Here is a 16,998-nt window from a genome sequence, read left to right as displayed (position 1 = left end):
ACCAAGCAGGATATAGCAGTATGAAAGCGGTAAATGGTACATGTCAGTGGGCCCCAACAGTTGTCAGTGCACTTCAATACCACTATAAAGCAGGAGTGTGGCTCCTGCCTTTTATATACCGCTTTCATACCACTTCCATAGTTCTATATCCTGCTTGGTGTAGATTAGGCCAGAGTTGTTTAATGGTTGTATAAAATTGTTCGTTACATCCTCCTACATTATTGATAAATTAGTTCCAGCAGCAACTTTAACTAAGTGTAAATGAAATGAAATCTAACCTCTTTCCCTCAACAATCTCTGTAGGTTGGGCTGGGAGCTAGTCCTGAGACTGAAGGTGATCACAGAGAGTCATGCCTTACTCTAGCGGTGGCTCCATCGTCACCTGTAACTCTGGAGGATCTTACACTGTCAAAGGAAGAGGTAGAAATTGAGCCTAGTACAAACGGAGGTGTCCTCTCTCATTCTTTTTGGTAGAGGATATGGTGGGATTGACTAGCTACTCCTCCACAAACACTGCCTTCCAAGGCTGTTGCTTCCCCAGTCATTCCTGTATTACAAGAGGTGCTGGGACTGAAGTCCACCTAGAATTTTCACCCTTTGACCTTGAACCCCTGATTCTGGGTGGACAGGGATGGCTGTTTTTTGTGAGCAGTCAGTCTGCACGCACTCAGACCACTGCTTGCTTTAATGTTGCTTCATAAGATTGTCATGTGAGGGCTTGCTCTCTGATACACTGATGAGAACAGTTTGGTTGATGGGTACCACGATCAGGGTCTTTTCTTGGATATACCCATATCTTTGGAATAACCTGCCTGGAAAAAAATCATATAGCTCCCTCTTGTTTGGCCTTCTGAGAGCCCTAAAGACTTTTTTAATTATTCCAGTTTGCATTTGGGTGATTCTATGGTGTGTTTTATCTTTTGCTGCTATTTTTAATGTGAATTAGTTTGTTGTGATTTTAATAACTTGGATTTTTCGTATATTATTATTTGTATGATGGGAGGATAGATAGGAGGATAGATATCCTGAAAAACAGGTTAAAATCCATTAACAATGTCATTTGGTTTAACACAACTCCCTCACTGTTGTTTTCTGAAACAGATCCTGCACCATACTCTGTGCATGTAACACACAAAGCTAGTTCAGCGAGATACCATATTTGATGGTATCAAAAGCCTTCCAAGAGGTCATGGAGAAGCAAATGGTTGCAGTCCCCCTGTCTCTTTCCCAACAGGGTGGCCAAGGGCTGTTTTGGTGCCAAACCCAGCCCAGAACCTAGATTGAAATGGATCTAGATAATCCACTTCATCCCAAACCAGCTGGATTGATCCACCACCACCCTCTTGAACACCTTAGCCCAAAAGGTGATATTAGTGACTAGACAGTAATTGTTTCAATCACCTGGATCAAAAAGAGGATTCCTTAACAAGTGGCGCAAGTCAGCATTTTATGCACTGGTGACTTCAAGCTGTCAATTTTTGGTTTTAAAAAGAAGAGAAGGGTGTCTCACCCCCTAATAATAAGATGGTAAAGATTTCTTTGGTCTTGTTCAAGTCCTCTCTATGAAGTTTGGTTGAGCCAAATCATGCTTTCCACTGGAAACAGAGAATTTCTCATCACGGTTCCTTAAAAATATATTTGCAGGTTCAGCTGAAAGACAGTCAGGCCTCTGAAGACCCTCTCAGCCAGACTGCCCTTGCTAAAGCACCTACAGAAGAGCAAGCACCATCTGAGACCACAGAACATCTTCCTACCATGGAAAAGGAAGATCCTGTGCCGGTATGAACAACCTGCTCTTTCTGTTTTGCTAAGCAAGGCTACTGGTGAGCTTAGCCAAGCCTGTTCCTTATGAGACGAGGTTAGCCATAGGCCTAACCACCCAGAGAACTTCGGCTATTGGGTGATATAGAAATGAAATAGTTCAATAAATAATAGAACTGTTTGCTTGAAGGCTGCAGCCAATCTTTGCTAACAGTTCTGCTAAACTAAACTTTGGCTTTAGTTTTATCAGTGTTTCTAGTGCTGTTATTTTATTTTTGCCCTTGCAAACTTACAGGCCTTGCCATGTTTTGGAGTACTCGAAAGCAGGGATGAGCACTGGCTATTTGTGCTTCATGTGCTGTGCCGTGAATATTGAGATATTTGTTTTTTCCCCCTTTCTTTCTTTTTAAAGTCTACTCAGGCATTTGGAATTGCAGAGGTAAGCCTGAGAATAAGATGGCAGTTGTTGCGAAGTGATGCACAAACTCTGTTAGGGATTTGGAGAAAGTGGGTCTATGCCAGTGGTGTTGAACCTCTTTCAGCCAGAGGGCCAAATTCAATTTCGGAAAGCTCTTGGGGGCCACATTGCAGTGGTGGAGGGGCCAAAGGCAAAAAAAGGGGCAGGGCCAAAAATGTCAGCATATTTTAGCTTAAAGCTCTTACTGTTAATAACTATTTATTTATTTATTAAATTTATATACCGCCCCATAGCTGAAGCTCTCTGGGCAGTTTACAAACCTTAGGAGAAGCATTTCAACCTTTTAGAATGCTTTTTTTATTTACCCAGGCTTTTAAAATTGATTATATACTTTTAGCTAGCTGAATAGTTCTTCTTTATTGGTTCTAAATTTCATCGTGATGCTTGATTTTATTGTTGTTTTAATATTGCATTGATAACTGCACAAAATCCGGGAAACCAGCAAATGATCAGTGGTTGGGGGAAAGGGGCGCTGGGGCCAAGGGAAGGGGGTGTGGGGACCTTCTGGGGACCTAAAGAGGGCTGGATTTGGACCCAAGCCTGAGGTTCTGCAACCCTGGTCTTCTCCAAAGGTATTCCTCACTATTTGAGTGATTGTGTGCAAAAGAGCAGCCATGAGACCTTAATATAATTTTGTGGCAAAGGCTTCCCTGCATTGGCTATAATCAGAAAAAAGCTAGGTGAGAGCCAGTGTGGTGTAGTGTGGTCTAATCCCCAGTGTGGTCTAATCCCCACTCAACCACTGGGTGACTTTGGGCCAGGCACAGCCTCTCAGCCCAATCTACCTCACAGTGTTGTTGTTGTGAGGATAGAAGTGGAGAGGAGGAGGATTAAGTATGCTGCCTTGTGTTCCTTGGAGGAAAAGGTGGGATATAATAATAATAATAATAATAATAATAATAATAATAATAATAATAATAATAATAAGCTAGCGACCCCAAATTGAGATAGATTTTTGATGCATAGACTTTAAAAAAAACCTCTACTGTATTTAAATAAATGTCCATTTGCATTACTTGGTCATGTTTTAGATTCATATCCACTTATTAGCTTCAATAGCCAATTAACAATACTAGTACATTTATATATATATATCTGTAGTATATGTGAAAGAAAGGTACAGTAGAAATTTTAGACCTGTAGGAGGAGAATGTTCTGTTCAACTTATAAAGGCTCCCTAAACCTAAAGTGTGTAACATGTTTATGTTGACTTGCAGGTAAACATATGCTAATGGTACCTAGCTAACATTTTCTTTTTCTTTTTTTTCCATATCATATTTTTTATTTTTCCAACAACATCTAAACAAACATCACACATAATACATAATACACACACATACGACATACCAACAAAAATACATATAGCAACTACAGTTACGCTAAAAAACACGCTAGCTGACATTTTCAAAGTGAAATAGGGGCAATTTTGATGCAATAAAGAATTTTGTTTAAAAAAATAATCAAAACCAATTTAATTCAACCCATAGAAAGGCAGGATAGCTGAAATCCCATTCAAATTAGGGGGAGTTACGGGCAGGATCCAACGGGTCGTCTGCACGTGGCCAGGCCTGCACAGTTCCTATGGCTGGTGGCTGTGATGTAGTGTTTCTGAGAGCAAGCCCCCAAATAAGTGGTAATTCTCGTTTCTGTAGGGGACAGATTGTGTCTCTCGTAGAAATGAGTGTTTCCGCTCGTTTTGGGGTTTACCCCCGGAAGCTGTACATTGCGGCCACCAGCATTAGGGGCTGCGTATGAATCCTGCCCCTAAGAAGAAATCCCTATTGAATTAAATGTGGCCTACTCCTAGGATTGCAGGACTGTGCTCTCAATTGTATTCATTGTGGTGGTGGTGTTTTTTTCCTTTTCCTTTTTTTCACAAAGCTATGAAAATAAAACAGCATGAGAAGTACGATGTAGCCTTGAGCTCTGACCACCTGCTGTAGCCACTCAAATTTGTATAACCATTGTTCATTATAGCAATATGTTTCAAAGTAACTTTGGTGTTCTCTGGTGGGTGTCTAGTGTTGAACAAACTTTTCTTCTTCTATCTATTTTGAAAATTCTGCAGGTGCCAGAAAGCAAACAGGATGTGAATCTTCCCACTTTCACTTCTTCTTTGAGGGCAGTTGAACCACTTGTTCCTCTTGAGACTGAAGAGACCATTCCCCCCCTGGAAAATGTGGAAACTGAACAAGTACAGATTGCTTATCTATTTTTTCATTCTGTGTGTGTGTGTGTGTCTGTCTTCCTCTCTCTTCCATTCACACACATACACACACACACACACACACAGGAGAGGGAGAGGGAGAGAATATACACCCAGGCCATGGCTAGAGCAGCCCTATATCCTGGGATCGTCCCGGGATCATCCTTGTGTGTCCACATGACACACAGGGGATCCCGGGAGCAGGGAGGGGTGATCCCTCCCTTGGCCCAGGATATCGGCAGGCCCTTTCCCCCTGCTTTTTCCGTGGTCTCGGGATGATCCTGAGACCGTGGAACGTGTGGCTGGGCCCCGGGCTCAGAGCTCCTCAGGAGCTCTGTGCGCATCGGGGGTGGGGTGGGGGGAGGGGGAGGATTATTTTTTTCAAAAAAACCCTTACCTTTTGTTCGAGTGCTCCTGCACTCATTTTCCTTTAAAAAAACAAACCATAATCGCGACCACGATGTCATGCGCCGCATGTATACCAGGGAGGCAATCTCGCAATCATAAAATCACAAGATCGTCGCCCTCATTCCCCCTTGTCTAGCCATGGCCATAGAAGAAACTCTAGCCCCATTCAGGCATTTCAGCTCTGTCTTTAATGAACAGGCGGGGGCGGAGGAGGACAGGGATACACACACACGGCTGAGCATGCTCCGCCCCCGGCTTCTAAATTATGACATTAAAAGTAAGATGATTTTTTTAAAAAATAAAGTACAACAAAGAAACACGAATTTGATAATTAGGAATAGACACGTTGGTTACTACTGTCCTTTATGAAATAAGAAGGTAAACTTGATTTTAAGTAAAATGAAGATAATCTTTAAAACAAAATTAAAAATGATTGCTCGTTCCAATGTGCATTCTGGGGAGTGGAGGTTGTTGTTTTTGAAGCTGGGTATCCACTCTTAAGAGGAAGTGGCTGACTCGTGTCTTGATGGCCCTTTTGTTGGTCCAGATCACACATACGCGCGCGCGCACCCACACCCACCAATTGCTGAATACCTGTGGTTTCTTGAAGAAAAGGCAGTTTTGACATACAAATCATAACTGAATCATAAACTGGAAATTACAATAAGCATGCTTCCTTGAAACTTAATTAAAATCAATAGGAGTCAGTTTAGAGAAGATGTTTTTGTTGTTTATTCGTTCAGTCGCTTCTGACTCTTCGTGACTTCATGGACCAGCCCACGCCAGAGCTTTCTGTCGGCTGTCTGACGTATTGGACAAAGCTGCCCTCTGCCCTTGTACTTTATTCCTTCTATGCCCTCCCCGGTATTTTCCCTCAGTGCTGTCACTGTCAAGGAAGAGCTGAAACTGCGGACTCTTCCACATCTTCTCCTTCACAAGATACTTGCATATAATCTCCAGTTGTTTTAAAAGCCCATAGGTATTCCAATTATCAGTTGCCTTGCTGAAGCAATACACTTGAGTGTATTCCTTCTCCAGCTTCCTCCTGTTTTTGTTTTTACATCTCGTAAGTCTCTACAGGATTTCTCTCTTCATACCTGTTTCTGCCTCATTTTTCTCCTCCCAATCCCTCCATTCAAATAAACTCTCCAGGATTTCTTTTGATTTGCTTAGTAAATGAGATGGCTGCATAGGATGAGAATGGTGAGATGCATGCTTTTGTTTTTCCCATTCTATGTTGCTGATGTGCATGCCGTAGTAATGATTTCTACAAGTATATTGTGTAAGAAGAGCCTGCTAATGACCAGGGAGATTGGGATGTGAGCATACATTTGTGAATTTCATGTTTTAAAAAAGTGTTTTGCTGTCTTGGGATCCTGGGTGCATACAGACATGCATTTTTTAAAAGAGGACATGCAACAGTCTTTTGTTCTCCTGTGGGGCAATTATGGCTTCTCTCCCGCCACCCCTTTGCAGTGTTTACAACAGATGTACTTATTGGTGAATTGTATGCTGATTGAATAATCTGTGATGCATCTCCTTTTCTTTTTTTTAAAACACCACCTGCACATTTAATATTTGTTTGACATCTTCCTGGAAGAGGAGATGCTTTATTTTTAAGGAGTTGGAAAAACTGCAATCTGGATGTAAGAGTGTGGGGGTAGGTGGGATGTCATGATATCACAATCAAAAGAATCATAAGCGCCAAACCACGTATAAACCAACAAATAGCTAATATATTATGTAAACATCTTATTTATAAGAAGGGTTTTTTAATATCATATTCATACACATTTCATGGTATTTGTTATTTAATACAAACCCAATATATAACACAATATAAATATCAAACATTAACAAAGTTGCAATATAAAATTGTATATGAGCTTGGTCAAAAACCCAAAATATATATTATTGAACAGCTTGGGTTTTTCAAAATAATGAAGACAGTAATGCAGTCATAAATACAAAGAGCAAGCTCCTAAACATATGCTAACATAGGACTGTACAACATTAAGCCCTAATCAGTTTCTTCATCATGTAAGATCTTAAGTAGTCAAACTAAAAATGACCATGAAACATTGGTGTAGCATCTAAATATATCACCATCTGAGATAAGAGCTGTACAAGTTATTTTAACCATAAATTCTAACCAGTGCTAAGTAGAGGGGAACCAGTACCTTATGCGATTTGGGAGCTATACTTCTATTAATGCAGCCCAAAATAGCATTTGCTTTTTTTGCAGTCACATCACACTCTTGGCTCATATTCCGCTTGTGATCTTCAACAATTCCAAGATCCTTCTTGCTCTGGCTCTGTTTCGGGGCTGTTTCTATGATCTGTGTGAACAATAGTTGGTGTCCAGAACAAAGACTAAAAAAATCCAAAGAAGATTTAACGAACGGCTGCACAAGTCAGCATTTTATATACTGGCAACTTAAAGGTGTCAATTTTTGGTGTATCTAATTATACTTTAAAGAGAAGAGATGGATGTTTTATTAGGCCAAAGAAAAGCTCACTGCCAAAAGTGTGCAAGGTTTCAAGTTCTCCAGATCTCTTCATTGGGCAAGATGTTCCAAAAGCAGGTGGGGGTGGAATAAGGGAGGGGAGAAATATTTGACTTGATGGTGTAGTCTACAAATGGTTAACATTTTCTTTGCTTTTGAGGGAGGCTGAAATAATACTTTTGTTCAAGTCAATCGTATAAAGGTTGATTGGGCCTAGTTCATCCTCCTCCTCCTCCTCCTCCTCTAAAAACACGCTCTGCAGGTCACGCTGAAGGTTCAGCAGGATGCTAAAGATCCGCCCAACCAGACTGTCCCTATGCCATCTGCTGGAGAATCTACAGAAGAGCAAACACCATCTGAGACCACAGAAGGCCTTCATTTTACGGAACAGGAAGAGTCTGTGTTGGTATGAACCATGTTCTCTTTTTGTTTTGGGAGGCAACTATTTAGGTGCAGTAGGCTTGGATGAATGGGTGTCTTCACCATTCCTCATTCTCTTAAAGGAGACTTTATGCGCAGATGCTTAACTCTGGCATAGAGTTATTTTCTAGAAGGCTACAGCCAATCTTTGCTAATAGTTTTGTGAGCATTTGCATGGGATATCCATTCTTTGGCTTTTGATTTCTCAGTGCCTTGTTTCTGGTATTGAACTTGTGCCCCTGCAGATCTATGGGCCTTGTTGTGTTTTGGAGTAGCCCAGGGCAAGGATGAGCAATGGGAGTCATTGTGCTTCACAAGCTTTTGTTTGAATCTTAAAGTTTGCTTCTTCTTTTAAAAGGTATTTCTGGCCTTTAAAATTGTGGATGTAAACTTGAGAATAAGGTGGACATAGTTGGGAACATATGCACAGACTCTGTTATGAAACTGGAGAATCTGGCTGGCTTCTGACATCCTGAAACCATGGGTTGTTTGAATGACTGAATCTGAGTCTGACAAACCAGGATCTGAAATCCTGGTTTGAAGTTAGTTAGCAAATCACAGTTTAGGCTAACGGGGGGTTTGTTTTTATGTCTAAATTCACAAACCATTGACAAACTACAGTTACGGCCATGAGATAAGATGTGAGATCTTGATATTGTGTTGGGTTTTTTTTAGCAAGGGGTTAACATTTTGGGGAGATTGGAGCAATTCCACGTTCCTCCAATCACATAGAAAAACAAGTGTGGCTGATCCAGTTTTTAAAGCAAAGGGGCACCTCAGTTTTATTGGTTAAGTTTGTGGGCTAAAATTTGGTGTAGACTGGTAAGTGTTACTGTTTTTTGTTGTTTGCACTTATTTGCAAGGCAGTTGTAATGGCTTTCTCTATATTTTTTTCTTCATGCTTCATTTTCTGTCAATGAATCTTATTTACAAAGTAATCTTGGTGTAACCACTCAGGCACTGTCCTTTGTTTTATTACTGTTCAAGTTTAGTATCTGATCTCTTCAAACCCATAATTCATTCTCTTTCATTCTTGCAGCTGGAAGCTGAGTATTCCGGCCATGGTAGCTCGCCTCTGTCTGAAGAAATACCACTCTTATTTACAATCACAGATGATCACCAGTGTGAGAAAAAAGAAGAAATTGATCTGGTATTTAAATACCTCTCCCCTCCTTACCCTTGAAGTAAATAGCTTACGTGAATAGTGGAATGCCCTCCCCTTGGAGGCCCGATTTGTGCCAACGTTGATTTCATTTTGATGCCAAGTAAAAATATGGCTTTTTAACAAAGCCTTTGATGGTTAAACTCACTGGCACATTGTTTTAACTGCTTTTATTGCTTTTAAATTATATATTGTTTTAACTTGGATCATGGTTTAATTTGTTTTTAACTGTGTATATTTATTCTTTTATACTGTATGTTTCTATCTGTACGCCACTCTGAGATCTTAATGATACAGGGCGGGATATAAATGTTTTAGATAAATAGTGGTTAGTCCTTCTTTAGAACTACATCACCAAATTTATATTTCCAAAGACACCCAAGACTTTAGACTTTAATATGAAATTTAATTCCTTCTCTTTCATTCTTGCAGCTGAAAGCTGAGTGTTCCCGCCATGGTAGCTCACCTCTGTCTGAAGAAATACCACTCCTATTTACGATCACAGATGATCACCAGTGTGAGAAAAAAGAAGAAATTGATCTGGTATTTAAATAACTCTCCACTCCTTACCCTTGAAGTAAATTGCTTACGTGAATAGTGGTTAGCCATTCTTTAGAACTGCATCACCAAATTTATATTTCCAAAGACACCCAAGTCTTTATACTTTAATACGAACAGCTTCTAGCTGCAAGAATAGCTTCCAGCTGCAAGAATAAAATATCTTTGAGTACCTTTGTGGCTCCTTTTCCTCTTGATATCTGTGTAGTTGTGGGGGAAACCTGCATGAAATAGGGTTTGTTTTCTGAACACACATAGTTTCATTTGTGGAAATTTTGATGTTGATGTATTTTCATTGCTGTTGATGTGAACATGAGTAGACTCTTCATGGACATAACCAGATTTTTGGTACCTAAAGTGGTTACAGAGCAGGGGGGGGACCTGTAAACAATCATGTTACTGTCACCACTACAATCTCAGTTGTAATGAGCAATCAGAGGGACATCTTTAGTTACAAAACTTTTTAAAATAGTGTCTTATTTTATTGTCTTCCTCTTTCTTTCTCACATATGGCTAACTCCTAATCCATCCCTTTCATCATGAAGGGACCCTGCTGTTTGGACAAATGAAGCATTTTATCTGTATGCCGCCCTGGGATCTTATTGATATAGGGAGGGATATAAATGTTTTAAATAAATAATAAAATTTACCCAGTGTGCTTGTCCTGTAGAAGCATCCAACAGCCAGCAACGGAGGGTGATCCTACCTCCAAGTGGAGGCAGGAGCACCTGGGAGCAGATGGGTTGGTTGGCATTCTTCATGTCATCTGCCTAGTACTGCATCAGAGTTGGCGCTTACTGGTTCAGCACTCGAAAGAACAAAGCACATGACCACTAGTGGCTCATCCAGTTTATAAATGTTTATAGACCTAAAAAAATTTTTGTGAAATTTTAAATTTTAGAATTTAAATTTAAAAAATAACTATAAACATTTACAAACTGGATGTTCTACTCATGGTCATGTGTTTTGTTTTTTAGAGTCCAACAGAATGTATTTCAGCCATACTGCCCAGAGAGCTTCGAACACTGGGCATTATAGAAATATAATAAAATAAATAAATAAAATACTCCTCATTCTGGCTGGAGTTTAATGCAGGAACAACAGTAATTCAGAGGGCGTAGTAGGAAGTAAAACTAGTAAGGGGAAGGGGAGATCCTTGAAATGAGATAAAAGTGCTGCTCCAGGCCTCCCATTGGTGTGCTGTTGACTAATCAGTCTTCCTTCCCAGAATCTCCTAACCCAGGTTTTGCTTGAAATCAATGCAGACTCAAATCTCAAGCAGCTGTGAGGATGTACACCGCCATCACACCTGTGTTGCTCCAGCTGTCCACTCTTCCAGCCTCCCAAGTACCTTCAGTGATATCTGGTGTGTGCCTGTGCTGGTGAGAGGGGGACAAAAAAAGCTGGTAAGAATGAGGGAGCACCTTGTGTTTCTGTTTCTGGGGAACGCAGTTGGGCCTGCTTCTTGAATTCTGAATCCATTCATGTCCATGGGCAACTTAATGGGACACTTCCTGGTGTGGCAGGATGCAACCCATAAAGCCTTCAAAACCTTGTGTCAGAGAAAGAAAGAGTTGAAAAGGAACAGTAAAGCTTTGTTACCCAAATTTCCATCGCATAGAGCGCATTCTCAGTGGTAGAGCAGGTGCTTTGGATGTAGAAGCTCCCAGGTTCAATCCCCGGCATCCCCAGGTATGGGAGGAAAAAATGTGTGCATGAAACACCGGATGGCCACTCAGTGTTGACAATACTGGGCTAGATGGATCAGTGGTCTGACTCTGTATAAGACAGCTTCGTTATGTTTCTAGTCAGGCAACGTGTTGCATGTTGGCAACTATGCGCCCTCAGAGACCATTCTTGATGTCCTTAAGTTTTTGTAATTAAAAAAACCACCTTTCTGGCTAGGATTGCTTCACAGCAAAGTGAGGGCCTGTGACTGCTCCCAACTTCTTTTCCCACAAATGCCTCTAGGCTGCAGGTTGATGCTTTCATCTGCTGTACAAACATTTTGTATTGCCAGGGTCAGTTTCTCGAATTGCCAAACATAATAAATTTATTACCCACCTCTCCCTCTGGATCGAGGCGGGGAACAACACCAAACACAATATAATACATAGAATTGATTAAAAGAGCATATAAAACCAATACAATATTAAAATAACAATCACAGCATCTTAAAATTCTTAGGTTTAAAATTCATTTGGGTAGGCCTGCTGGAAGAGACAAGTCTTTACGAATCTGAACATCTGATCATTCTTGCAAAATGCTATATTTTTTCACTGGGCATTAATGATTTTGTTTTCTTCACCAACACAGCAGCTGTGAAAAACAGCTTACGTTAAGAATGTAAATCTTTATAAGAACTTAATTTTTCCATGTAGCCTCACTACCTTTGTGATTAAATTTATTGACTGCCATTACTTAAATGGTGGTTCAATTTTCTGAGAAATGATACTGAATACAAAGTCAGTTTGTACTTGTTTGACCATAAGTACAGTTTTTACGTATATCCTCCAGTCCGTAGCCAAAGCTAGCATGGCTATCTATTGTGAGTAGGTCATTTGGTTTCTGGTGTTTTGAGTCACGGCCTACAAGCATCCCACCTGTTATTTTCACTCCTACCATCCTTCCCAAACATCCTGTCTCCTGGTGCAGCTTGGATCTGGAATGATGATATTGTCTCATCACACTCTCCTGCTATTATTCTCATTTACTGATTATTCTTGCTCGTCTTGCACCCAGACATACAACCCATCCTGTGCCCGGCTTTATCGCTGAGGCTGCAGTCCTGTATCTGCTTACCTGGCAGTGGGCCTCTTGAACTCAGTGGGACGTACTTCTGAGTAGACATGCATAGGATGGTGCCGTTAGCTTCTGTGGTCATTTGTCCTCTCACCTGTTGTAGTTTGCTGCTTACTAAATAAGAATTCCCGGGGCCAGCTCTGCCATTAGGGCCTCAAGTGGCAGGGGCTGGGAGGTTGGGAGCTGCAGAAAGTTGTTGGTGGAGAGAGCTGTGCTTTGTGCCGCTATCTAATTTGGGCTCCCACGGTATGACTGGCATGTCCCCTTCCACAGTAGTCTCTCTGTAACACTCCCCTCAGCAGCAGCTGTAGTTGCTTTCATCCCTTTGCGGATGTGGGTACCGAGGCCTCCCTGAAGAGTTTCAAGCATGGCATGCGTTCAGCAAAGTCCTTGGTGAAGCCACAGAACTCTGCCGTGCGTGTGGCAGCAATGGTGCCACCAGTAAGAAGCAGGGTACTTGCCCATAGCTAGAAGCTTATCAGTGGGAAGTTGTTTCCTTATAAAGGAGAATGTGGGTCATATCTGTTTGTTTCATTGCTGCCCCCATCCCCCTGTATTTGTCTCTCCAGCATTACTCCTGGAAAAGTGCTTCTTTCCTTGCTGAAAACCCGAGTGGATGGGCACCTGAAGATTATCAGGAGCCACCTTGGAGCGTAAGCCAAGCTGGCAAGTGCAACAAAGTCTCTGAAAATGTCAAAGGCTCGGTAAGTTGGTTCTGAGCATCTCGGGAAATGATGTTCATTAAGGGAAGAAACTGAGGTGATGAAAGGAGGATTGGGTGGGTTCAGACTGAATAAAGAGGGCATAGAAGAGGGGAAAGGGGAACAGTTACTAAGAGAGAAGCAGCTGTTTCACTAGAGGAAGTGAATTGTTCAAGGGATAAGAGGAAAGGGATTCTTTCACCAATCTTCTGGTCACAAAATCAGGATGGTTAAAAATAATAAAATGGTGGCCTTCTGCTATGTTTTCAGTGATTTTTTTAATGCATGATACTGTGATTCTAATAACTGCATGGACAGATGGTGGGAACCTTGGATGTTTCAGAATAAGACACGCTAATGATTAGGCTCTGCAGAGAAAGTATGAGGGAGGGACTGTGGCTTTCTGATAGAGCACATGCTTTGCATGTAGAAGGTCCCGGGTTCAATAATCAGCATCTCCAGGTAGGGCTAGTAAACACTCCTGCCTGAAAACCTGGAGGGCCTCTACCAGTCAGTGTTGGCAATACTGGTCCAACTCAATATATGACAGCTTCCTATGTTCCTATAAACTGAAGCTGGGGCAAGGATGAAGTCTCTTAGAGGCGTGCAATAGAAGCAGGAGACAGTTCATAGTCCAGGTGTTAGTGAGTCCTTGAGCCAAAGTCCTAGCCCAAATCACAAAAGGTTTAGCTTTATTCCATTAGCACTGGTTTCTCCTTGAGTTCTCTTTGGGTGCTCCAGACTTCTGCAGATTGCCCTTGTGCCTTATTTGCTCACTCAACCCTCTTGCCAGGTGCTCTCTCAGTCGCCACCTCATACTCTCATCTCTTGTAATCTAAAATGTGATACTGAAAGACTGCTGGAATACCGTTCTTGTTCACCGAAAAGTCATCACAGCAGTGATTCAAAGCATTCTAGCTCAAATTGGACTCCAAGGGAGTTGCGTGTTCAGAGTTCGAGATCCCCTCGCAGGCAGAAGCCTAGTTCAAGATCTCCTCGCAGGCATCATTCAAGATCCCCTCAGGGGCATCGTTCAAGATCCCCTCAGGGGCATCGTTCAAGATCCCCTCATGGGCATCGTTCAACATCCCCTTGTAGACGGAAATATTGTTCACGATCCCCTCACAGGCGAGAGTATTCCCCTCAGAGACAAGAGAAAAGTTCAAGAAGCCCTTGGAGGTGAGACAACTACCATTGTTGGGATATGCAGCAATCACCTGAGTAGCTGATGCTTTGGTTTTGTGAACTGGTTACTGTTTGGATCAAATCCTGATGGTGCCAGGGATAGAGAAGCAAAGAGTCTGAGATAACTAGGGAAAAATTGGTGCTTTCTGGGTAGTTCATGTGTGTAGGAAAATGGGGAGTTCTGATGCAAAATTGGGATAGGAGATGGGTGGATGGATTCAGGGTAGCAAGCCTAAACTGAGATCAAGGAGGTTTAGCTGTTTGCCTGCCCCCAGCAACCATGGGAATTGTAGTTCTGCAAGGGTGTTGCAGTTTTTTGGCTAAAGCACTCAGCCCTCCACCCCACCTTTCACAAACTTACTAGTTCCTAGAATGTCAGGTGCTGGGGGTAGGGGAACAATGTGGAACTGTCAGGTTGACTCTTGGTGTTTTATTGAATGCAGATGGTTGCTGCTGCTTAAGTGAGCCATGTGTTTCTTTCTACAGGAGGAGAGAACATAGCTGCAATCCATCCCAAGAGAATTCCTGGAAGAGAGATTCCCCTTCTTATTACTTGGCTCATAAAATAAGTCACCACGATTCCCTCAAAGGTTTGTTTTTCTTGGGCTTTGGGTTGTCTGCCTGAAGCAATTCACAATGTGTGCCTTCATGTTCCCACTGAAGCCTGGGTTTTAGGACTGTATAGGTGTGGGTGAAACTGTGTTGCCTGTTAGATATCTCTCCAGACACTCTGACCAGAGGGTATAGTAGCAAGGCTCTTTGCTGGACACATTGAACACTGTGAGAGCGCAAGACGAGCCAGGCTAGATCACACCAAAGGCCTGTCTAGTTGAACATTCAGTTTTCACAGTGGACAACCAGAGATCTGTGGGAAACCATAATTAGGTTTCGGCAGTGGCTAGGAGTATGTTTGCACAGGTGACACTAGTGTGTCAGCTATGCTCATTCCTAGAGATGTATGATCTGGCCATAGACACACATGCCTTAGTTACATTCCATTTGGACTACTTTAGTTTGCTCTAAGTGGAGCTGCCTTAGAAAACTGTTCAGAAACTTCAATTGATCCAGAATGCTGCAGCAAGATTGTTGACTGAGGCTGGTTGCAGAGAGCACATGACTCCCTTCTTACAACAGCTTCACTGGCTACTTTCTTGTTTGGGGTCAGAATTCAAAATGCTGGTTATGATCTGTAAAGCACTATATGGCTTGGGACCAAGCTGCTTGAAAGCCCACCTTCTTCCATATGAGCCTGCCTGTTCCTTAAGGTCTTCAGGAAAGGCCCTTCTTTCGAGACTGCCACCTTCAGAGGCACATTTGGTGGCAGTGTGACAGAGGGCCTTCTCAGTAGCCGCTCCCTGGCTGTGGAACTCCCTGCTGAGGGAGGCTAGGTTCCCTCCCTCATAGGCAAAGACCGCTTTATTCAAGCAAGCCTTTGGTGTTTAAGTGGGTCTGTTGAGCTGGATGCTGGTTTTACTCTGTTGTGTTTTTAATTTTGTTTTAATGTATTTACTCGTGTTTTTTATCAGTGATTGTAAGATGCCTTGAATGCCATTTTTGGTAGTAATAATAATAATAAAGGCCAGATACAAATGAAATAAGTAGGACATGAGCGCAGTAGTACTCCTGCTCATGTTCCCCGCCAATTGCTACTGAGATATGTACTGCCTCTGATATTGGAAGTAATATATAGCCATGAGGGCTAGTGGCCATTGAAAGCCTTATCTGCCATGAATTTGTTCAATCCCCCTTCAAAACTGACCAAATTAGTGACCACCACTGTGTCTTGTGGAAGTGAATTCCATAGTTTACCTATGCACTGTGTGAAGAAATGCTTCCTTCTGTAGAAACAGCGGGGCCTGTTCAGACAACACGCTAAGCCATGGTTGGGCTGCTAACCCTTTTGCAGCAAATTTATTTATTTATTAAATTCATATACCGCCCCAAAGCTCTCTGGGCAGTTTACAAATGTTAAAAACAGTGAACGTTAAAAAGTATACAAAATTTAAAACCATTAAAAACATAAAAGCAATAATATAAAAACAACGGTATCCATGTTTAAACTGTAGTTATGTGGCCACTATAGTTGGGAATGGTTCACACAACATGCTAAGTCATGGTTCACATGACATGGTAAGCCATAATGTTTAGCTCAAACTGCTTAGCCACCATGGCTTAATGTGTTGTCTGAACAGGCTCAGCAACAGAAAGGAATATTGCAAAGGCAGACGCAAAGCTAACAGCAGGGCGCTGTTCACTATTCCCTTGAGTGAAGGCTTATAGAATTCCCAAATGAGTAAGAGGCTTTGGATTTAAGTCTGCATGGAAGGAGAAATTACCCACCATATCTAGCCTGTTCAATACTGTCCCATAGTGTAACATCTGCGTTATCCTGGAGCATTCAGTAAAACTGCTATTTGTATTCCTTTGTCCCTGAAAGTAGAAAGCTAAGCCTCCCCATTCACAACGCAAAAAACTGTCTTCTCTTGCTCTGCTCTGCAGAAAGAAGTAAAACCTATGAAGCGCCACTCTCCTATTCCCCAGAGAGCCCCACGTTGGTAAGAGAAAATGGGTTATCCTACCTACTTAGACTGGTGTAGCTTCAGCAGTTAACATGTTTCTGACGTATCAGTGGCATTGTTGCAGCTGGGGAGGGGATGAAATGGGATTCCTGCTCTCCTTGCCTTTCTATATGAAACAGGCTCCTGAGCATGCACAGTTCAAGTCTCAAGATAGTAGTTCCTGGTAAATGCTGCCCAAACTGAGTCCTCCTTTTGTCACTGCACAGATCTGCTTTCTCTCTCCATAAATGG

The 16,998-nt window shown here is 41.9% G+C and overlaps 1 protein-coding gene across 2 annotated transcripts in view; it reads left to right on the top strand.

Moving 5' to 3' along the window:
• The window catches only part of LOC134409143 (serine/arginine repetitive matrix protein 2-like), a 50,916-nt gene that overhangs the window by 26,351 nt on the left and 7,567 nt on the right, over nucleotides 1–16,998 (top strand). Inside the window, exons 7-17 of one of the 2 annotated variants that reach the window (XM_063141729.1) lie at nucleotides 304–420; nucleotides 1,645–1,779; nucleotides 4,308–4,433; nucleotides 7,623–7,766; nucleotides 8,820–8,930; nucleotides 9,375–9,485; nucleotides 10,766–10,906; nucleotides 12,872–13,006; nucleotides 13,797–14,182; nucleotides 14,675–14,778; nucleotides 16,688–16,743. In XM_063141729.1, coding sequence (XP_062997799.1) covers nucleotides 304–420; nucleotides 1,645–1,779; nucleotides 4,308–4,433; nucleotides 7,623–7,766; nucleotides 8,820–8,930; nucleotides 9,375–9,485; nucleotides 10,766–10,906; nucleotides 12,872–13,006; nucleotides 13,797–14,182; nucleotides 14,675–14,778; nucleotides 16,688–16,743 — 1,566 coding nt within the window. The remainder of the gene's footprint in view (nucleotides 1–303; nucleotides 421–1,644; nucleotides 1,780–4,307; nucleotides 4,434–7,622; nucleotides 7,767–8,819; nucleotides 8,931–9,374; nucleotides 9,486–10,765; nucleotides 10,907–12,871; nucleotides 13,007–13,796; nucleotides 14,183–14,674; nucleotides 14,779–16,687; nucleotides 16,744–16,998) is intronic. The other variant, XM_063141738.1, reaches the window with a different exon arrangement.

Source organism: Elgaria multicarinata, chromosome 1 (assembly GCF_023053635.1).
Source record: "Elgaria multicarinata webbii isolate HBS135686 ecotype San Diego chromosome 1, rElgMul1.1.pri, whole genome shotgun sequence".
NCBI lineage: Eukaryota > Metazoa > Chordata > Lepidosauria > Squamata > Anguidae > Elgaria > Elgaria multicarinata.
Note: the sequence above shows the minus strand (reverse complement) of the source record. Positions and strands in the feature narration are given on the sequence as shown.